The sequence below is a fragment of the Gossypium hirsutum genome, chromosome A10 (genome assembly GCF_007990345.1).
Source record: "Gossypium hirsutum isolate 1008001.06 chromosome A10, Gossypium_hirsutum_v2.1, whole genome shotgun sequence".
NCBI classification, from domain to species: domain Eukaryota; kingdom Viridiplantae; phylum Streptophyta; class Magnoliopsida; order Malvales; family Malvaceae; genus Gossypium; species Gossypium hirsutum.
Genome location: NC_053433.1, coordinates 90,044,457 through 90,069,303, shown reverse-complemented (window position 1 = coordinate 90,069,303; position 24,847 = coordinate 90,044,457). Strand labels below are relative to the sequence as shown.

General features: G+C 34.4%; 1 protein-coding gene and 1 long non-coding RNA gene across 2 annotated transcripts; both read right to left on the bottom strand.

Moving 5' to 3' along the window:
• Positions 1–13,026: 13,026 nt before the first annotated feature.
• Positions 13,027–13,968, bottom strand: LOC107896002 (acyl-coenzyme A thioesterase 13). The gene is made up of 3 exons (XM_016821171.2): positions 13,744–13,968; positions 13,509–13,652; positions 13,027–13,431 (listed from the first exon to the last, which is right to left on the bottom strand). Exons 1-3 carry the CDS (start codon positions 13,909–13,911, stop codon positions 13,270–13,272), a joined length of 474 nt encoding a protein of 157 aa, XP_016676660.1. The 5' UTR covers positions 13,912–13,968; the 3' UTR covers positions 13,027–13,269.
• A 3,108-nt stretch (positions 13,969–17,076) lies between these two features.
• On the bottom strand, positions 17,077–18,039 carry LOC121208423 (uncharacterized). The gene is made up of 2 exons (XR_005903444.1): positions 17,869–18,039; positions 17,077–17,527 (listed from the first exon to the last, which is right to left on the bottom strand). It is a non-coding gene; the product is annotated as an uncharacterized lncRNA (long non-coding RNA).
• Positions 18,040–24,847: the final 6,808 nt, after the last annotated feature.

Here is a 24,847-nt window from a genome sequence, read left to right as displayed (position 1 = left end):
ACCATTCACTAAAGAAGGTCAGTTCTGAATAAATTTTGATTTACACTTTTCTCGACCTTGCACCTAAATAATTCGATTTACCAAAGAGAATTTCCTTCTCTAACTGGGACAGTGCATAATTCCAATAATCTTTATATCAATCCGATACTTTACTGACTCTGACTTTACTTATCAGCTCATTTTCAATCTCTGATCATACTTATAATTATTCTATCACTGAACTCTTTGGGTTCTCAACCGGAAACTTATTCAATACAAATCTCATGAAATTCCATTATAAGTACCACTTCGGTAAGGGGGAGGGGTTGTAAGACCTCTGACTCGACTTTCTTATACATACACATATGACACAACTTCCATCATCATAGCAACATCATCAAAATCATGTCATTCATTCAGGCAATGCAACATTCATGTTGGCTTACACAAATTTTCCTATTGTCCCATTTAGACAATATACTTATGCATACATTATATGTTTTCTAGATAGCTTTACTTATCCATTCATTTAATTAAATTAATTCATGCTCATGACATCATATAAGGCCAAACAAACATAGATATTTGCATCACAATCACAACATTCATTTCATGCATCATCATGTACATATCATTACAATCATATAATTCAGTCCAACAATTTAACATAGATAAATTCATTTCATTATAATCCTTTATCTTATAAAAATTATATATCATTAGCATTCATCAACATTCGACGTCCAAATCAAGACAAGGACATTTTCATTCGTATCATAATATTATGACTTTAATTCATACCTCTACTACTTTCTATTTATCCCGTTCATCTTATCAAGTAAGCCATATACACTACATCATATAAGCATTAAGCAAATATGGATATTTATCACATATGTATCATAAACTTTTATTCATACTTTTCTGAACCGAGACTTATCATAATCATAATTTTACTCAAATACCTTCACATAACATTGAACATGGTCGGCGCAGCTCGGTTGGAGAGTACCCTGTATAAATAAGACGGTACTCATACGCGTCGAAAGACCTCACACTATCACAGATCAGTGGCATGTATAGCTAAACTTTTACACATGCAAAGTTAGTCCGAGAACCGACTAAACCTGCTCTGATACCACCAAATGTAACGCCTCGTACCCGAGACCGTCGCTGGAGTCGAACACGAGGTGTTAACAGACTTAATTCATTACTTAAACAGCTCAAACAATTTATTTTTAAAATTTTTAGTCAAGCTAGCAATCTGCGTCAAAGTCGCTTAAAAATTCATATCTTGAGTTCCAAAACTCGAAATCCAATTCCATAAATTTTCCCTAAAACTAGACTCATATATATATTTAATAATTGTTTTCTAGAATTTTTGGTCTAGCAAATTAGTACAGTTTATTAGTTAAAGTCTCCCTTGTTTTAGGGTTTGACTGGTCTGACCTCTGTGTATTATGAATCATATATCTCCTTGTACAGAGTTTCAATGACTATGCCGTTTGTTTCTAATCAAACTAGACTCAATAAGGAATCTGTAAATATAAATCATGACTTATAATTATCTTTAAAAAATTTATGGTGAATTTCCAAAGTCAGAAAAGGGGATCCAGAAATCGCTCTGGACCTGTTTTACAAAATTTTAAACATCTCATAAAATATAACTCATATACCTATTTTGTTCCATTCATATGAAAATAGACTCATAATTCTTCAATTCCATATTTTATTCATCATCTAATTGTATCTCTACTATTTTTAATGATTTTTCAAACTAACATCATTGTTGCTGTCTGAATCTATTTTATGGTAAATTTTACCTATTTCATGGTTTCCATGGATTAGCTAGCAATTTAGCATACATAACACCAAATATGATCATGATTAGCCATTCCAATGGCTAATCATTACCAAACATTTCCATACCACTCAATAACCATATCATAAGACCATATATACAAAATGATTATAATGCTATACATGCCATACTCAAAATATACAAGCCATTATGCCAAGATGGTATACGGATAGTGTGAGTGTGCCTCCAACCATTCTCGATTTCCGAGCTGGCTTGTCAACACTACAAGGAATAAAAAGGAGGGAGTAAGCATAAATGCTTAGTAAGCTCACATGCAAATAGCAAGTAACACAACTATATACGCAAACATAAAACATCATTTGCATAATCATCACTGAGACATTCATATCACATTTTCATTTATCATCTTACCATATTGTTGTTATATCGAGTTTTCAACCCGAGGGTTAAGTACATACCTGTTCAAAGTATTCATTTCACAACACTTACCAATACGTCCCTTTCATCTCGAGTAGTCCTCCATTTGAGTAGAATTTTACCCGTTGAACACATCGGAATATAATTCGGATACATGGAAAGTTTGCACATAAGTGCCACATATGTAGCCAAGCTACCATGTAACCCGCCCATAAGTGAACTCGGAATCAACTCAACGAGCTCGGGCGTTCGCATCCATAAGTGAAGTCAGACTCAACTCAACGAGCTCGGATGCCTAGTTACATCTCTCGAACTCGGACTCAACTCAACGAGTTCGGACATTCGCATTCGTAAGTGAACTCGGACTCAACTCAACGAGTTCAGACATTCGCATCCACAAGTGAACTCGGACTCAACTCAACGAGTTCGGACATTCGCATCCATAAGTGAACTCGGACTCAACTCAACGAGTTCGGATGCCCAAATATCCTAGTGATACGTTACTTGTATCCTAATCCATTCCTAAGGTTCAACGGGACCTTTTTTCCAATCATGTGTCTCAACCATCTTCTACGGAATGCCGTTACCGATACTCGGTAGTATTTCACATTTTCCAAGTATATCACATAATTTGACATATTAACAAACAATTATCACAGTATAATATTTCATAATAATTATCATATCATTTAAATAACATTAAAACATTTAAAATAATAACTATGTTACCAACATTTACATATGAACTTACCTCGCATGCGAAAATGGCTACTTTTATCATTTCGTCCACAACTTGGTATTTTCCCCCATTTTAGCCCGAATTTTAGTTTTCCTTGCTCTATCATTTAAAATATAGTCTAATTAGGACTCACATTATACAAATTTACCCAAAATCATATTTTTGAAAAATTACAGTTTTGCCCCTAAACTTTTGCATATTTACACTTTTGCCCCAAAGCTCGTAAATTAAACTTCAGCCTATTTTCTTATGTTTTATGACATGCTGATCATTTTTGCCTTCTATGGTAACATCTAATTCTCACTTTAGCATGTACTTATGACTATTAGGTATTTTTACCGATTAAGCCCTTTTGCTCGTTTTCATTTAAAACCGAGTAGTACAAGTTGTCTAACATAATTTAAAACCTCATAATCTATCATAAAACACCAAAATACACAAATTTCACCTATGGGTATATTTCCAAATATGAACCCTAGGTTGAATTATTGCTAGCATAAGCTTAATCGAACTACCGGGACTCCAAAAACGTAAAAATCATTAAAAACGAGGCTAGAACGGACTTACAATCGAGCTTGGAAGCTTGAAAAACTCTAGCCATGGTTTCTCCTTGCTATATTCGGCCATGGGGTTGAAGATGAGCAAAATTGGCTTTTAATTTTGTATTTTAATTCATTTTACCCCTAAATGACCAAAATACCCTTACTACTAAACTTTCCAAAAATTCCATCCATGTCCAATTTTTGTCCATAGACTTAGAAATTGGTAAAATTGCTATTAAAGACCTCCTAATTAATATTTCAAAACAATTTCATACTAGAAACTTCTAGAATGCAAGTTTTACAGATTATTCGATTTCGTCCCTAATTTCAATTTAAGCACTTTATGCATAAAATTTCTTCACGAAATTTTCACACAATCATGCAATCATATCATAGACCTCAAAATAATCATAAAATAATTATTTCTATCTCGGATTTTATGGTCACGAAACCGCTATTCCGACTAGGCCCAAAATCAGGATATTACATTGTGTGTTTACTACTGAGCATTCTTTTTGGGCTAATTAGGGTGTAGGGGACACACGGCTGGAACACATGCCCATGGGGCTGACCGTGTGTCACACACGGCCTAGACACATGCCTGTGTGTCTATCCGTGGGGAAAACTTTGAGGCTATTTTCCAAGCCAATTGCCACCCTTATTTGCACAAACACATACATGACTTCAAGGGCAGTTAACATGGCAAAATTATGCACTTAAACACCCACAAATAAGACATGATCATGATCATTTCATCTTTACTAATATATGTATAAGACTCTATACTTTGTCAAGCCAAATTTATAAATTTTGCATGCACTAAAAGTCGTAGGTTACTTCCATTTAACATACTTCTTAGTTGTCATCATGACATTCACTCACAATTCCATCATCAAACATCCATAGCCACGACACATCTCATCACATACACACAACAACCAACCACATCGCAATTGCATAGGCACATGCATGCATATATGAATAGGTTTACAATCCAATAATCAATATGAGCCACATCTTATGGCCTTATATAAAATGAGTCAAATATCATCATAAACCAACACATTTGGCTAACCAATATGACATATAACAAAAAGACCAAGTCCCTATACATGCTATACCCAAAATACTTAAATTCACTACACCTAAAAGATTAGTTTGATAGTGTGAATCGAGCTCTGACATCCTTTGTTCCCCAAGCTAGCTTGACGATACTATAAGAAAATGGAAAAGAGAGGGAAGTAAGCATAAAGCTTAATAAGTTCACATGCAAATAAATAGCAACATAAGCATGGATATTATACAATTAACATAACATAATTTACATATATGTCATCATAGTTACATAAGCATAACTTACTCATTCTCAATCTTACCAAATCATTCATATGAGTTTTTCATACATACCTATACCAACTCGTAACACATTCTCATATTTCCTCATCATTGACTTATTTGTTGCATATCTCACTTATTTACCCGCTGAACACTTGGAATACTATTGGAGACACGGAAAGTTTGCACATAAGTGTCACATATATAGCCAATGCTACCTCATATCACATATCACACATTGCTCACTCTTAAGCTAATTACGGGCCTGCTCATACAAGCTGACAGTCAGGACGTAACTACACGGGCTGCTCACACAAGCTGACAGGTACCCGTAACACATGCCAGGCTATCCAGCCACCGGTAAGACGTACATGACTAGCACCCGGATTCACATAGTCACATATACACATAATCTCATGAGCTCATAAACACATAGTTCCTAGTGACATGTCACATTGTATCCTAAATTATTCCTAAGGTTCAAACGAGATTTTCTCGATGTCACATATTCGTTGAACTCGTTCATAATGTCATTCTCATAAACCATGATGTCGTTCATACACTCATCATAACAATTAAACATAGAAACTCATACATTAATAAAGCATTAAAAAATGATTCGACATTGCATTATTTACACATGAACTTACCTCGGTACCAAAATATGACTAATTATTCAATTTAGTCCATAACATTGTTCTTTACTCGGTTTAGGTCCGGATTTCATTTTTCTTAATCTATAATAGCAAATTCAGCTTATTTAATCATCGCATTATTCAAATCAGTCCAAAAACTATTCTTTGGAAAAAGTACAGTTTTGCCCCTAAACTTTTAAATATTTAAAAATTAGTCCTTAGGCTCGTAAAATGAAATGTGTCCATTTTCTTTGTTATCCAAGCCTAGCCAACCCTAACACATGCTCATAACAACCCGCAATTTCCTTCAAATCAGATTTTTACTACTCATTTGTACAACTTTTACAAAAAGGTCCTTTTAGGTGTTTTTATACAAAATCACTTAGAAAAAGATGTTTACAACACATCAAACTTTCACATTCCTCCATTAAATATCAAAATACATGCATGTCACACATGGGTAGGTTTTTGAACATGAACCCTAGCTCAAAATAATGGTAGAAATAGCTAGATCATGCTTCAAGGATATCAAAAACATAAAGAAAATTAAAAACGAGGTTAGGGAGTGTTTACAATAGAGCTTGAAAGGATGAACAAAACCCTAGTTAGGGCTCCTTAGAATTTCAAAAATGAGGGAGGAATATGGACACAATTTTGACTTATATTTCCCTTTTTATTCTTTTATTAACCAAATGACAAAAATGTCCTTATAGCCTTTCTTTCAAAATTTTCCTATTCATGCCCATTTTTTTCCATAAAAATAGAATTTGGGTAAATTTATATTTAAAGACCTCTAATTAATAATCCATGGAAATTTCATGCTTAAAACTTCTAGAACTCATATTTTGCAACTTTTGCAATTTAGTCCCAAATGTCAAATTGGACTCCTTATCAATAAAATTTCTTCATGAAATTTTCACACAAGCATGAAATCATAGACCTCATAATAATCATAGAATAATTATTTCTACTTCGGATTAGTGATTTTGAAATCATTGTTCTGACTAGACCCCAATTTAGGATGTTACAAAGGCTAATATTGTAGCCGATGCTTTGAGTCATAGAATGATCTTTGATTTGAGGGTGATGTTTTCTCGCCTAAGTCTATTTGATGGTTGGAGTCTATTAGCTGATTTGCAAGTTAAGCCGACTTGGATTGAGCAGATTCGAGTTAAATAGTTAAAGGATGACTCTTTGGTTTTGTGATTCTGTCAGGTTGAGGATGGTAGTACTTCTGATTTTGGGCTGAACAGTGATGGGGTTTCATGTTTCTGAGGCCATATTTGTGTGCCTAACAACTCTAATTTGAGGTAGTTCATTCTACGAGAAGCGCATAGTAGCCCTTATGCAATGCATCCTGGTAGAAATAAGATGTATCATGATCTGCATAAGTTATACTAGTGGCCGGGTTTAAAATGGGAGGTAACAGATTTCATCTCTCGTGTATAACATGTCAGTAAGTTAAAGCTGAGCATTAACTGCCTTTGGTTTTACTTCAACCTGTTAAGATTCCCCTTTGGAAACAGGAATGAGTGACTATGGACTTTGTTAGTGGGTTGCCATTAACACCCACTAAGAATGATTCTGTCTCGGTCATCGTGGATCGGTTGAGTAAGTCTTCCCATGTTAGTCCTATTAATACATACTATTCAATTTAAAAATTGACCAGGTTATATATTTCTGATATCGTGAGACTTCATGGGGTTCCGGTTTCAATTATTTCTAATAGAGATCCTTGCTTCACTTTTCGATTTTAGAAGAAGCTTTATAAGGCTTTAGGTTCGAGATTAGACTTCAGTGCTATGTTCCATCTTCAAATAGATAGTCAATCTGAGGGGGTGATTCAGATACTGGAGGATATGCTTCAGACTTGTGTGATTGATTTTCGAGGTAGTTGGGAGGAGTTTCTGCCGTTAGTGCAGTTCGGTTATAATAATAGTTTCTAGTCTAGTATTTAGATGAAACCTTACGAGGCTATGTATGATCATAAGTTTCGTACTCCATTGTGTTAGACTAAGTTGGGTGAACGATGGGTTTTGGGTCCTGAGTTGGTTTTCGAGACTAAGAATAAAGTTCCACTGATTCAGGATCATCTTAAGGGGACTTCTGATAGGAAAAATTCATTTTCAAATTTGAAGAGGAGAGATATTGAGTACTCTGTGGGTGATTATGCCTTTTTAAAGGTATCTCCTTCGAAGAAGGTCTTTCAATTTAGACATAAGGGCAGGTTGAGCCCTAGGTTCATAGGGCCTTATCAGATTCTAAAATGTGTAGGATCGATTGCCCATCAGTTAGAGCTACCTCTAGAGTTAGATCGTTTTCATGATATGTTTCATGTCTCTAGGTTGAGATGGTATTGGTTTGACCCATCTCATGTCATTTCTGTTGAGGAGATTGAGGTTAGACCGAATTTGACATTTGAGGAGAAGCTGGTTTAGATTCTGGATCAAGATATTAAGGTCTTGAAAAGGAAGTCCATTCCTTCAGTAAAGGTTCTTTGGCAGAATCACGGCACTGAGGAAGCCACTTGGGAACCTGAGGACATGATTCGACAATAATATCTGCATATGTTTGAATCAGGTAAATTTTGAGGCCAAAATTTCTTTTATGGGGGGGAGTTGTAACGCCTTAAAAATATAATGTTTGATTAGTTAAATTCTATCATCAATAAGTATCTGTTTTAATGGTTAAATGTCTAAGCTATGTCTTTAAGGTCTTGTGTTTGAGTCCTTGCGTGGGTGGATTATCAATATTTTTATTCTTTCTATGTGGGTCGGGTAGGTGGTTGAGTTTGAGTTAATTTCAAAATCAAGAAAAGGTGGTTAGTTATCTGAAATAGGGTTAGTGGTTAGTAGGTTTGGATTTTTTTAAAATTTATTAGTTAATTGTTAAAAAAATAAATTTAAAATAAATTAGTTTTCCCCCTAATTTTTGCCTCACAAGTCTCTACTTCTACCATTCTTTTTTTTTTTTGTTTTTCTTTTATTTTTCTGCAATCTTTCAAATCACATTGATTTTGTTTCTATTTTCTTTTGAGTATTTCCTTCTTTTTCCTTTACACCCCTTTACATCATAAACCGAAATCATTTCTCATGAGTTTGGCATACATACCTGTGTTACTCAACATGCTCATATACTTACTCATATTCATTCCTTAGTAATCATACAACACGAATTGAATTCATATCTCATCAATTTCATGTAAGTACCTGTACCACTCATAACATAGCCATAAGCTCTATCATTTCGATATAAACCATACATCTCCCGTTGAACCATTTGAAATACTACAGGATAATCAATAGCCCCAAACATGGGATAAGATGCCAACACCGTGTCCCAGACATGGTCTTACACCGGCTAGTGCATTAATGTCGATGTCATGTCCCAGACAGGTCTTACAGTGGCTCTCATATGTCGGTGTCGATGCCATGTCCCAGACAGGTCTTACACAACAAGCTAATGCCATGTCCTAGATAGGTCTTACACTAGCTTGTATATCTCGAGGCTGATGCATGTCCTAGACATGTCTTACACTGGTTTATATATCTCGAGGCCGATGTATGTCCCAGACATGTGTTACACTAGCTCTCATAATGTGGTTGATGTATGTCCCAGACATGTCTTACATTAGCACACATATCACCTAATGTCCTGGCATAAATATCCAATCTATTCCTAAGGTTCAACTGAGAGTTTATCACGTTAAGTCTCATCATACCATTACTCATAGTCACGATTAAACAATTTATGCTATATCAATTTAATCACGCATAATAACCATGTAGTTGCATTATTTACACCCAACTTACTCGTTCCAATGGAATACCATATTCCATCAAATTTCCAATGCATTCAATCATCACATATATATTATTAACATTTGGCATCACTTTCTCATATACAATATCTTTAACATAAAATTCAATACAATCATAGCAAGATAGATTTCAAGTATATTAACAATAACATGGATATCATACTTATTTAACCACACGGACTTACCTCAAATGCAATTTCGGCTAATTATTCTCTTTTTGTCCTTAACCACGTACTTTCTCGATTTAAGCCCGAACTCGATTTTTCTTGATCTAACATGATGAAATTCACTCATTTAATCACTAAATAAATTTAGACAATCAAAATTCACTTTTTTGGCAAAATGACCATTTTGCGCCTAAACTTTCACAAAATGATCATTTTACCCCTAGGCCCATAAATCGATTCTTATCGAATTTCCTTATTAGCCAAGCCTAAACGATCATTTATTACTCTTATTACAACCCCAAATTTCCACTATTTCACACAATTACAACCTATTTTATAACTTTTATAAAATGGCCCTTTTAGGTGTTTTCCATGAAAATCACTTTACAAAAGTTGTTAATTTCACAACAATAACTCATATTCTTCCATAAAATTTCAGTAAGCAACACATATTATTTCATGAAAAAACCCTAGACTCTCAACTATTTTGCAAAATAGTCCCCTCAATAGCTAGATTAAGCTTTAGGGGTCCCAAAAATGTAAAAATCATCAAGAAAAGTCATCAAAATCACTTAGCAAAAGAACTAAGTGGTTGAAAGTTTAGGCTCTTAAAACCCCCTTGTTTGCTTCCATTTTCGATCGAGAAGAAGAAAGATGAAAAGATGATACCTTTTGTTTTATTTTATTCTATTTCTAGTCAAAATTAAGTTACCAATCACACCTAATTTTGACTTTTCTACTTTCTTTCTCTCTATGGCCAACCAAGCCTTTCTTAAGGGTCCATTTTCTATTTAAAGACCCCAAATTTTGGTTCTCTAGCTATTTAACATATTTATCTAGCAAAACAAAACTTTTTCCCTTTATGCGATTTAGTCATTTTTCTCAATTAAGCGAGCAATTGTTAAAATTATTTCACCAAAATTTTCATGCACTCATATAATCATGCTATAACACATAAAATAAAATTACAAATAATTTATCCGGCCCCAGTATAGTGGCTCCGAAACCATTGTTTCGACTAGGCCCAAAATCGGGTTGTTACATGTATCTTATATTTATTCTTATATTTAGGAATTATTTTAGGGATTAAGTTTAAAACTAAAAATTTAGGTTGTTTTGGTAGCATTAAATACGTCACTTGGAGGTGAAAAGGGAAAAATTTTCACGCAAATCTCTTTTATTCGACTGAAATACTTCTTCTCTGTAATTTTCTTTCCCCTTAAGACTCAAAAAATTGCTTTCTTATAAAGAAACGTACATCAAAGAAAATTTGGGCTTATCTAAGAGAATACCCTTGTATAGGGAGTTGCTTTAAGCTATTTGACAAAAAAGAGGACACTATGACATGTGTTGATGTTAGGAGTTCGAATTTGATGAGTTGTTATTTTTGGTTAATATTGGTTGCTGTAGCCTATTTTGAGCTTGATGAGCTATTATTTTTTTTGTTATTCTTGGTCGTTATGGGTTGTTAATTTTGGTTTGTTATTGTTGTTTTTTCTAAGAGGAATTGAGCTATTTTTGAATAATAAAGTTTTATTTTTGTTACTACATTGAAGATCTTTTTTTTTTGTCCTCTATTAATGAATTCTTTCATTATTAAACATGCCTTTGTGTTTAATGGTTGTGCACTCTTTTAAGTGTCATTTTTTGAAGATCTTGGCATGGAAAAAGGGGGAGAATGGCTACAGGTGTGAAGAGGAGATATATTGACGTGCTGTTGCTTTATTGATTTTTTTTTGTGATATTTTTTAAACTTGTGTTTAGTTGGACTCTCTAATATTTTAAACATTTATGCTACAATTTTATTGGTATATATCGAGATGTGATGACATGTTGATAGGGGGAGCATATACCATTTGCTTATGTTTTGTCAAAAAGCTAAAGGGTGAGATTGTTAGGACCAAGGTTGTCGAAGCACTGAAGACTCGATGACTAATCAGTCAAGATGCTAATACAACCTAGATGTTTTATTTGTTGGCTTATTTGACTTGGGCTTTTTCATGTGATGTTTCTATAAGCAAATGGACTTCCAATATGTGTTTTATAGGCATGATTTATTGTGCCTTACAGTAATGATCAAATTTGGAGTTATTGAAGAGGTTGAGATCGACTTAACTTTGTGGATAAGGCTTATGCTTATCTTTTGCAATTATCTTGACAGCTTTATAGGCTAATTTTAAGGAGATTTCTTGGGATAAATTGGATGCTATTTATCTTGATTATTATATTGAAGAAGAAGAGTTTATCTTGAACTATGCTAATTGAATAGGTTGTCATATTAAGCCTATAAATAGACAATCAATATGCATGGAAGATGCATTGATTAAGGGAGTGATGTGTTGATTTGATTAAGCTATCTTTGTTATTTTTCTTTGTATTTCACACTCTATTTGTAAGCATTTTTTTGTGAAAGATTGAACCTTTACAAGTGAGGTTCTGGGTAAATTGTTGTATCAAATTAGAGCTAGCTATTAGGATTGAAACTATTCACTGAGCAATAGATTGGACTTTAGCCAATAGGTGGTTGAATCAATTGTGAAATGAAACCATTCATAGAGTAAGGCATCTTAAAGTAGATTCTTTCTGAACTACGTTGATAAACGATTGGGTGCAAATCTCTCTTTACTTTCTCTGTTTTTGTTTTTGTTTTGTTATTTGTTCAAACTCACGTATGAACATATGTGTAGACAGCAAATTGATCTTGTAGCAAATTGACTAGTTTTTCTCAAGACCCTTCCAAATATCTACGAGTGACCCAATGTTTAATATATCAACATTGTGGCGAAAGATGCCTGTTCTATCCCAAATGTTGAGGTAATTACTTTATTAGAGGATGAGCCATCTTAGGAAGGTCTTGATTCAAGATTTACAGATTGAAAACATTTTTTTTTAATTTCTATTTTAGTAAAAAGATCAATCAGTGAAATTGTGTTCCAAGGTAAATGGTAGTTGCACATATAGGTGCCTTTAGTTACAAGATAATAGAATATGTTATATAATCCATGAAGTGTACAGATTAATTTGAATTTAAAATTTTTGTTTAACTTTTAAATTTAAATTTGATTTTTAAAAAAAATTAGTAGCTATTAGTTTAGAATTTGAATGGTATTATCTTAATGACTTGAAACACATTGTTCCTAAATGATACTATTTGAATTTGACCCAAAGACTATAGGAAATATAAAAGATGTAATTTTTTATTGTGTAATGTAGACAAAAATATAATTCGTGAATATTACCTTGTAACAATGATAAAATTATTTATCATATTTTTTTCGCATATTTGGAAACTTAAAAGGCAAACATATATGTTAATAGAAATATAAATGAAAAACTTGTACTTATAAATAACTTGAGTGTAGCTTGAAAAGAATTTGAATTTAATTTGATAATTATTGAGTTGAACTTGGTCTTTTTAATACTTCATTCACATGGCTTGAAAGCCTAATCAAACATTTTTAATTTTAATAAATATTTCAAATATTCAAAATTATATATGCAAAAGCATAATGAATGAGAAAGAAAAAATGAATTTAGTTGAGCTTAGCTCGAGCTTCAAGTGTTGGGGAGCTGAACAAATTGGTAAGATTAATGATAATGGAGCATTTCAAACAGGCAATATATATATATATATATTATACCATATCACATGCATGCGTGCAGTGAACATAAGGAGCATGCAAGTAGTGTATATATTGCAAAGGAATTTAGGAAAAGGTCTCTTATTACAAGCATGGGTCGTAGAACTAGAAAGTGAGGCGCCTTAAAATGGTTATGAAAAATACAATCATGATTGAAAGATGGGCATGGCATTTACATTTTGGTTTGAACAGGTGCTGGTGGTGGGAGATGGAGATACTTAGTATGACGCGCCTGTGCAAATATTTTGGCAGAGCTTTTCTTGCGAAATTCGACATTCACAACCGCAACCGTCTTCCCAATGCGCAATGCCCTCCCTTCTATCTCTATTTCCTCCTGCATATTTTTGCATCTATAATTTCCTTTTATACAACACACACAAATAAAACTAAATTAGGGAGAGAGAGGGGTACATTAGCGAAAGCAGCATCCAGTAAAGAGAGGGTAATCTCCACAGAAACACCGGTGGAAGTAAGTCCATAAGTGAGTATAACCGCGGAGCCAACCAGGTCCACCAGTGATGTTGTGGCTCCCCCATGAAACGTATTCCCTGGGTTCTTTTTTTTTATTTAAAAAAAAACACAATTAAACCAATCAACCCCATTAATTTCAAAATTAAAAGAAAAAGAATTGAGAGAGAAAAGCAACCAGAAGTCGAACAGGGACTTTCATGGAGCAAAGCACTCGGCCACGTTCGATGGAGTCGAGGTGCAGACCAAGACCTTGCATCATGAAGTTTTCGAACATTCCTCCATTGCCATTGGCATAGCCATCCACACCTTTCTCCAGGTATTTCTTCGCTCTTTCCAACTCCATTCTTCCTCGCTATTCTCTAACTCATTTCATGCTGCTGCATCCCTTTTGCCTTTTTGTACCTCCAGCCGGCCATTCCATCCTATATAAATTTTATCGATTTAATTAAAAGTTAAACAATACCAACCAAATTTTATATTTTCAATGCTAAGCTTGCATCCATCCGTCGATTTTTGCAAAATTGGTTTAGCTTTCTAGTGGGTGAAACCCTACAAATAAAAATCTTCAATTATATCTATGTGACTATAGTTTAATAGTTACGGTTTTCTTCAATATGTATTTATATTGTCTTTTAATTGTACTAGTAATACTTTCTAAAAAAAATTATAGTAAGTTATTCTCCTAATTTTAAAAAATATTAAAATGTAAAAAATTTAGTGAAAAATATTAGATTTCGTTTAAAATATGAATTCAACTTGAATTGTAATATTTAGAGGCTAAGTTCAATTTATTTTTTAATTATTAATATATTATTTATTTATTTTATATATTATTATATAATTTAAATAACATACAAATTAAATATATAATACTAAAATGTACCAATTAAAAAATATGTTGTTTTTGTTTAACTTTTTAAAAACAAAATTATTAAATTAAAATTAGTATAATTTTTTTATAAAAAATAAATTTAAAATAGATTCAAATATGAGTGGATTTAGACAAAAATTAAGTTGAGTTGAATTTGATTAAGCATAAAGTGTTTTAATACTAATTTAATAAATTGTATCTTCAATATATTTTACTGAATTAATTTTTTTTAAAAAATGAGTAATTAAGTGGTAATACTTTTAAAATAAAAGCAAATTGGTAGAATCATCAAGTGTAATGAAAGCTAGAAATTCTTTTAGCATCCAAGGTGCTTTTAACATAGTGGTAATTAAGTTATAAATTTTTGAGAAATTAAAATATAATTTTATAATGTATTAATTTATAATATCATCATTTAAAAAAATTAAATATTTTTTAAAAAAAATTAAATTTAAAGTATAATTTTATTATATATAAATTTATAATTTAATAAATTTTAAGAGAATTGAATTATAATTTTTTATTTTAAGGAGGACTACGCCCTTCCCCGCCGATCTTACATCCAAGCCTCCCTACCTTGATCTTCCAAGGAAAATGGGGCTTGAAACACCTACATATATGCAACACAAGACTAGAGAGAACCGATTTAATCAAAGTCAGTCTACCTCTTGTTGATACATTCAAGATTTCCATCTTCTCTGCTACGCCCTTCCAAAGATCCCAACATATTCTTTTGGATGCCAAATATTTTGTCTTTGGATCCTAAAATTACTTGTAAAACCACTTAACAACCCTCTTCACATTCAACATTTACTCCTTTACTACACAATCACAATCATATGTCTTCTCAAAAGCAACTTTGAAAACCCCCCACCTCCACTTTTATTCTTAATGTATTTTTCCACTCAATTAGTAAAGACAACGTCCTGTAATAAAACTGAACTGGTTTCTATCAAGGTATCAAACTAATTAGCCTAAAGAGGCTAATGGTAGAGCGTGATTCACACTTTGGGATAAAAGTGATAAATGTTTTCTTATACTCCTTTGGGAATGAAAATCATGGAAGAATTTCATCACATCTTCCTACAACATACACTCAAATCTATAGGGCTTTGTTGCCGTTACTGAAACTGAGCTGCCATTAGATAAAAAAAATTTGTGTTCTTGTTGCCTTCCTTAGCCCATTTGAGCGGAGCCGTGCATGATTGCTTCTTTTTTTCTGAAAGATATCATTCCTGGCCATTTCCCCACCTTTTATTTTAATCTCACTTTCAAGCATATAATCATTTTTTTTGTAAATTACCCGTATCTTGTTTCCATTAAAACTATCCAAAGTTCATATTTTTTTGTATAATTTTCCATGAAGTTTTTTAACTTCAAATGAGATGACTAAACTTGAGCTATGTATCTTTTGAATTTTTTTAATATTTAAATGTGAGAAGTCAAGAATAAAACAGTGAAAAGCTATAATTGTATTGAAATTGAGCAATATACTTGTTTTATTTATTAGGGACCATACATTCAAATACTATTTCCGAATGTAAAAGTAAAAGCAGTAAATAGGAAAAAAAACGTTTATATGGTTAGATAAATTAGAAACTGTTTATAGTATCTTCAACGAGAAAGTGATTTACGTAAAGAGTCACTACATTGAGGGCACACTCTACGTAAAGTTCTGAGAGCTGCTTGATTTGATAGCTAGAGAATATTGGGGAGATGCTAGAATAGAGTTATGGAATTTTTCTCTTTTCTTACCTATTCTTCTTGGAGGAGGGGATATTTCTAGATGAAGAAAAGTTTGGAGTGATTACTTGTCTAATTAATTATGACCTCCTAGTAGAGTCCAATTTTCGGTTTAGCTTACGGTGTAGGCCGAATGTAACATTGTTGCGAGTTGGTGAATTACTGAAAGTTGGGATCATTAAATGATATTAAACTTGATGTGATGGTTCTCCTTGAGAGTGTTGTGACAATGTTCCCAAGTATATGTAATAGCCTAAGCTTCATTCATAGGGCAAAAGAGATATTTTGACATAGGAGTATAACAATTTCCCCCTTAGTTAGGAGAAGTTATAAAGTGAGCTCTCTAGGACTATTGACTTGTTATTAAATGTAGTAGTCAATTCGGGTCAATTACACATTTAAGGAGTTTGTTTTCTAAGCAATTTAAGATTTTAATTTACCTTTTCAGTAATTAGACCTTAGAATAAAAAGTTAATAGAAATAAGTGTTTTTAACACATTTTATAAGTGTTGTGAACCAATAGGCCGGCACAAGCCTTAGGTTGTGTTAATTGGTTTAATTGAGCATGTAGGATGAAGATATAAAGGCTTAATTGATGTGAAAGAAAAAACCGAGTGATGCACAAGCCTCTTGGGACGTCAAAGCACCAAAAGAACAACATTAAGCTGAAGTTGCATGTTGTGTCGCGCCACGCAAAGGGTGTGGCACAACACAAGGCCGACGTGCTGCCCAAGCTTATCAAGGTTATTTTTGTTCGCACAATCAAACTTATTTGAAGACCTAGGGCATGCTAAAGACCTAATTTAGGCTGTCAACGCCTTTATAAATAAGACATTAGGGGATTTATGTAACTAAGTTGTAATAGCCCAAATTTAACCGGGACTTAAAACCAAATGAAATAAATAAATAAATGATTGTTTATTTAACAGTTCATATAAAGTCCAATTTACAAGAGCTCAAATACAGGCCCAAATACCTCAGACCCGTTATACCCAAACAGATCGGCTACAGCCCAATAGCCTAGACTACCCGTGTACCCAAATACACCCATAGCCTAACTTAAACTAGACAGACCCAGGGCTAAAGTGGCCCAACTGGCCCAAACCATTACACCAAGGCAGGAAACCCTAGGGTTTCTGCCTTTTTTCTCCTCGAGCTGTCACCGCTTCTGGAAAGTTCGAGGAGCATCTGTCCAGCTTCCAAATCGAGGCCACCATTCAAGGCACTGTCTCAGAGTCTGTCAGCGTCCCATCAGCGTCTCACCGTCTCCACTAATCCTCACCACCGGACTTCATGCCTCCACCAACGCCAGCAGCCCTTGAATCACCGAGATTCTCGTGGTCACCTGCAAGAAAAGGAAAAAATCAAAGCAAAACTACAACAAATAGATTAGAACAGGGTAAGGAAAGAAATCGAAAGATTTCTTTCCAAAATAGGCAGTAGATCAAGGCTATAAAGCCTTTTCTCAAATCTATAAGAAAAAAATAGATATACGGAAGAGCACATAAGAATCAAAAATACATAGAGAGAAACAGACCACAAAGATTGTACACCAAATATTTTTGCAATAATATATCAGAAGGATTCCGAGACAAATGAAGGTGATCTATTGTTTCTACTTTTATTTTATCACTTTATTGTAAGCAACTTGTACATAAAGCATTAAAGTAAATGAGAGAAAGGCACCTTCTAGATTCGCCGAGAAAAGCGAAGCTTTTCGAAGTCCGACCGCCGTGTGTGGCGGAGTTGGTGATGGTGCGTGAGGCTGGGCACGGAGGTCCGATGAACGGAGCAGACTGGCCTAGGGTCGGAGTTCAGAGGGCTGGGGGACTTTTCAGAGGATTTCTCTCTTTTTTTCTAAACCAGGGGCTAATTGATTTTTTAGGTTAAAGTTTGGCTTATATAGCCTTAACAGAACGACGCCGTTTTAGCTTAGTCTGATAAGCTTAAAACGACAACGTTTTAAGGCCCCAATATCCGCGCGTTAACCCGATTACCCGGGGAGGATCCGCGTGGTTTTGAGGATTGGGTTAATTACTCAATCGGTCCTTCCACCTTTTTTGTGTCTATAATTATGTTTTATTTTATTGATGATTTGGCCCTAATATTTTGTTTCCGTTTTAATTTAGTCTCTACAATAGCTATTTTTAGTCCAGAATTAAAACGCTGCCGTTTTGGGAATAGGGCGTTTTGCCCAATGAGTCCCTTTCGTTTTACGCGTGTTTTAATTAGGAACTTAATTTAGCTTTTTTTTTTAAAATTCGCCTCTGTAATTTTATTGAACTTCAAATCTAACCCTATATATTTATTTCTATATATATATAAATTTTTTATATTGTTATTTCTTTTATTTTTCTTTTTACCTTATTTTTATATTTTATATTATATAATTATTCTATTATATATTATTTGTATTATTATTTATTATTTTTCACAAATTATTATTATTTTATATTATTATTTATATATTATTGTTATATTTTTACTCGTATTATATTAATCATTTATATGTATTATATATTATATTCACATATATACTTTCATATTATATATTATAATTATTTTATATTATGATGTCATTTTTTATACTATTATTTTTTTATCTATATATTATTATCATTTAAGTTTTTAACTTGTATTATATACTTATTTTTATTTATATGTTAATAATTACTTTGCTTATATTCTATTATTACACTTTTTGAAGATATTATAACATTATAACTTGTATAATACGTATATTTCATCATTAATTACTTATTTCATATTATTCTAAACTTATATTTTTATATATTATATAATTATTTTACTATAAATATGAATTCTTTTACATACTTGATATTTTATACATTATTTTTCTAAACCAATATATTTTATATTTTTATATAATTATTATTCTTATAAATATACTTTTTATTATATATTATATTTTAAATCTATTATTAAATATCACATTTTTTTATATATGCTCATTCTATTTGTCATTTATTTATATCACACATATATTTTTAAAACTTATGTTTTATTATTATGCAATATTTGCTTTTACTTTAGAATTAATGTATTATTGCTATGTTATGTATTTTATATGTTATGTAATATCTTAGACTTTTATAATTTATTTTCAAATGCATATTTTTTATATGTGTCAAAATTGTATATCATGCATCATTTATATGTTTAAATATATGTTGAATTACATGTTTATAGTTTTTACCTATTCTTCTTAAATATATATTGCGTTTTATGTATATTTTTCTTATTTAAAATTTGTCATGTTTTATTTCTTATATACGTTGGTTAGTGTATGATATTTATGCTGTTGTGCTTTTATTTACCTATTATTATAACATGTTATCTCGTATGTTATGTTAATATGCTCCTTTATGCACCGGTTTTAAAAACGTGACTTCAAAGTTTTCAAAAATAAAAAGGCAATGCTTGGTGTTTGGAAGCTTCGAGAAAAGTAGTGCCCTAACTTATTCGGTTGCAATTTTTCTCGTTGAGTTCGAATAGTTAAGTACCCTTCTAAGTTTTTAAGGTTTTCAAAATACGAGCAACTGTCTTGGAATTTCAAAGAGTTGTGTCCTAACTTACTGGGTGCGGTGTTTTGTCATTTCGAGATAGGGATTTCCAAAAATGTTAACTTAATGTCAATATTTTGATACAAGTGAACCCCAATTTTCAAAATCAAAATATTTTAAAGAGGATTGAATCTTAAAATTTTTAAATTTTCGACCTTAAAGACATTTGATAATTAGTTAGGTACCAATTTTTGGGCGTTACGAGGGTGCTAATCCTTCCTCGTACGTAACCGACTCCCGAACCCGTTCTTTTTATTTCTAGACCAAAACTAATTATTTTAAAAGAAAATGTTTTAAAGGTGATCCAATCACACCTAAAAAGATTGGTGGCGACTCCTATTTTTGTTTTTTAAAGTCGATTCCCATTTTCCTAAAACTCGATTTAAAAATGGTCTCGACAGCTTGGCAACTCCACTGGGGACTAATAAGAGAGTCAAGCCGTATAATTGATTACCTTTTGTCTTCATGTCGAAAATTTGAAAAATTTTAAAATTCAGTCCTCTTTGCATTACATGTGTTTGTATTATTGTATATGTTATATATTCTGATACGCATTGCATTTGCATGATCATTGTGGTCACACCCTTAAGTGGGAGTGAGAAACTACGCCTTTGTGAGGTTTTTGCCTCCGTGCATGATAGTGGATCACTTTCGTGATACATCCGTACCTATGGTTTCATGAGATTTTCGTCTCCGTGTAGCCATAGGGAAATGTATTCCTCTGAACTGAACTCGATTCAAATAAGCCTATAATGGGTGAGAATCGAGGAATCTACTGGTTCGGGTACCTCAAACTTTAGAACCAACCTCATATCGAAAAACCGTAAGAGCCCAACTTAGTTAGAGTTGAACTTTAGATATTACCCTTATAAAATATCGTTGAAATTTATTGATATCATGTGATACTGACTATTTCTTTTCTTTTGTTTGCATGTCATTTTGCATTTACAAAGGTATCGATTCACGGTCAGTTTCTAAGTTAGGAAGTTTTATTATGGAGAGCGCACTTCTTGATAGAGTGGAGGGCAACGCCGATGTTCATAGATGGTCAGAGCAAACTCAACTAGAAAAGGGAGACAGTATAACTATAGGATATGTGTCGGAGCTGTCAGATTATACTCGTATAAGTGTCACATAGAATAATCTCCAAGAGCATAAGGAAATTTGGGATCAGTGGGGCAACGAGACCAAGCAGTTATTCTACGATAATTACGGAGATTTACCTTACTTGCTCTATATTCAGGTAAATGAGCACTTATTCCGAGCCCTTACTCAGTTTTGGAACCCGGCGTACAGTTGTTTCACATTTGGGGAAGTAGACTTGGTACCTACTGTGGAGGAGTACACCGCCTTACTTCATTGTCCTAGGTTTTAGAATGATAGGATCTATTCTCGAGCTGCTTGTGTCCCTACCTTTTGGAAGAAATTGATGGCCATTACGGGGATGAGCGAGCAATGGGTCACGGCCAGAATTAAAGAGAAGGGTGAGTGCAAGTGCATTTCGTGGGACGATTTGAAAGATTTGATTTTGACACACCCTGATGAGACGAAGAAGGTAGACATCTTTGCCTTAAGTTTGTATGGACTGATGGTTTTCCCTAGGGCTTTGGGATATGTGGACGAGGCAACCACGGATCTTTTTCAATGACTCAGCAAAAGGGTCACTTCCGTCCCTGCAATTTTGGCGGAAACATTCAGGTCCTTAGGTGCATGCAGGAGGGCTGGTGCAGGCAGGTTTATAGGATGTGCTCAGATACTTTTGGCTTGGTTCTACAGTCACTTCCGGTTGATTGATAGGATTGTTTGTCGAGTTTTCTTTGAGAACTACTCCCCAGTGAAAGATATAGTAGCCTCGTCTAGAAAAGTGGATGTGCCGGAGGAGAATTGGATAGCACTACTTCAGAATCTTCAGTTGGAGGATGTTGAGTGGAGAGCTCCATGGATGGTTCCTGGTGAGATACTTTATCAATGTGGCAGCTTTGATTGGGTTCCTCTGTTGGGAATTTGGGGTGTCATTGGTTATGCCCCTTTGCTCATGCTGAGGCAGCATGGATTGAGGCAGTTTGTTCCAGTGACTTAGGGGTTAGCTCAAAGTGAGTTTGTATACATAGGAGCCGATTACAAGAGGAAGGTTAGCGAAGTTTCTAGTGCTTGGAACAAGACTTATCGGTTGAAGGGAGTGGCCATTAATCCTGCTACGACACCGAAATATGTCGAGTGGAGGAGTAGAAGGATTAACGATAATGTCCCTATGACAAAAATGGAGGAAGTTCGACCAATGGAGGAATATCTACAAGTGATACCCTCGGAGCTTGATATCATAAAGCAAGAATTTAAGAGAAAGAATTTGGAACTTGAAAAGAAGATAGAAAAGCTTGAGGAGGAGAAAATATACCTGAGTCTAGTGTCGACCTGCAAAAGAAGGAGGTTAAAAAGGTTAGGAAAGAAAAGGGAAAGGTTGAGGAAGACCGAGATGATTTAAAAGAGGAGTATAAGAAGGTAGAAGTATCTTTAAAGTGAGTGGGGTTAGGAAGGTCTTCGGAATAGTGGCAGAAAGAAGTTCAAGAGGAAAAAGCGAGAGCTGAGTACTGGGAGAGGAAGTGCCAAGAGATGCGGTCGCAGAATTTGGCATTAGAGAAAGAGAATAAAGGATTGAAAACTAAAGTAACTGAGCTTGGAAGATCCCTTCGTTGGCACCGAAACCATGATCCTACAGTTGAGTTAGAGGAGCTAAAAAGTAAGGTTGAAGATTTGGAAGTGGCATTGCATGATGGTGAACTGCGAATTGAGCAGCTCGAGGCGCAAGAAGATTGTCTCAAAGAAGAGCTCCATCAAGTTAAAGGTCAAGTCAGAGATAGGGATTACATTATTGGGGAGGCTATAGCCTAGATCTGAGAGGTTGCTGAATATGTTCGAGACTTAGCAGTACGAGCTGATGCTTTGAGTATGATGTATGAGTCAGCGTCTAATAAAGGTCGAGAGTTAGCCCTTTTATTAGATAAAGTTAGAACTTTGGGCGTTAAGGTAAAGGCGTATATGTAATCCATTTATATGTAAAGATATTATTTTTCTAAATAAAGTTTTCTAAATGAGATTGAATCGAGATCGATGCCTTTTTGCATTCATGCATTTACATTACATCACATCATATGTATTCAAAGTTATAGAAAGACCCTAATTAGTTAAAGTTTACTTCTGAAGGTAGAAAAGAAAATCTGGAAATCACACATCCTTACGGCACCCGCACTAAAACTAAGGGTATGGATCAAAGGTTCGAACAATTGCAAAAGGATATGCAAAACCAATTGCAAGAGCTGTTGGCCAAGATACAGAATGACATGAGGGAGCAAATGTTAGAGGCTCAGAGGAATATGATGGCCGAAATGGCTCAGCTTCTAAAGGCCACTGATAAAAAGAAGGCCCCCATGGCTATCACTGGTGAGGAGGGTGAGGATCATCCTCCGGGTTTTACTCCGTCTCATGTGCCACCGCAAACCAAAGCACCTCCTAGAATGCCATCTGTCACTGTGAGGCCTCAACATGGGCCAGTTGATTCTGGAATCCCTGTGAATTTCCCATATGGGTCGAGAAATAATTTGGGCGATAGCCTGATCAACCCTATCACTCCTGATCTGGATATGATGGAGAGGGAAAGAATGGCAACCGAATCCTCAAAACAGTTAGAGGATCGTTGCAAGTGGTTGGAGGAGAAGTTTAGGGTTTTGGAAGGCACCGGCAATCATCATGGGATTGATGCCAAAGACTTAAGTTTGGTCCCAGATCTGGTACTTCCTCAAAAATTCAAGATGCCGGAGTTTGAAAAGTACAACGGAACTACTTACCCAGAGGTACACATAACAGTGTTTTGTAGGAGAATGACTGGGAATGTGAACAATGATCAACTATTGATCTATTGTTTTCAAGACAGCTTAATAGGAGCAGTGGCTAGGTGGTACAACCAGTTGAGCCATGCAAGAATCAGTTCATGGAGAGATCTTGCACAAGCCTTTTTGCAACAGTACAACCATATGACTGACATGACGCCAGACAGGATCACGCTTCAAAACATGGAGAAAAAGCCTAATGAAAGTTTTAGGCAATACGCACAACGATGAAGGGAAGTGGCAATGCAAGTACAACCACCACTATTAGAAAAGGAGACCACCATGTTATTTATCAACACTTTGAAGGCACTGTTCATCACTCACATGATTGGAAGCACCACGAAAAGTTTCGCGGATATAGTTATGGCAGGAGAGATGATTGAGAACGCCATAAGGGGCGGTAAAATTAAGGGGGAAACGGCTAAAAGATCGGCCCCAAGGAGAAAGGACAACGAGGTGAATAACATGAATAGTTTCAACTCAAGAGCAATCACAGTTGGTCAACCCAAAGCAGCTGTGGTCGAGCAACAAAGGACTCAAAGACAGGAATCGGGCACAAGAAAAAATTCAGAAAGGACACAATTCACGCCTATCCCTGTTACGTATCGTAAGCTTTATCAAAGCTTGTACGATGCACATGCTATTGCTCTATTTCACTTGAAACCGCTATAACCACCATACCCCAAATGGTATGATGCAAATGCTAAATGCGAATATCATGCGGGAATACCGGAGCATTCGATTGAAAACTGCACCGGATTCAAGAAAGCCGTGGAGAGGCTTATTAAGATGGGGGTTGTGAAATTCGACAGTACCCCTAATGTTGAAAATTCGTTACCAGATCATGGCAATCAAGGAGTGAATACCATTGATGAAACCAGGGAAGGAAGAATTAAGGATGATGTTGCTAAGGTGAAGACACCCATGAAAGTAATATGGGAGGAGATAGTAAAGAGAAGTATTTTGACTTCTGGAAAGGTAGAGAAAGAATGGGGAACTATTGTGAATTCCATGGAGAGATGGGTCATATGATCCAAAATTGTGAGGAGTTCAAGGCCATGGTGCAAGGCCTTATGGCTAACAAAGAGCTAAAGATTTTTTAGGGTAGTTCTTGCAAAAGACAAATATGCGTGCTAGAAAATGAACGACAGGGAACCAGCCGACCAAGAATTATTATTTCCTTGCCAGTGAATAATA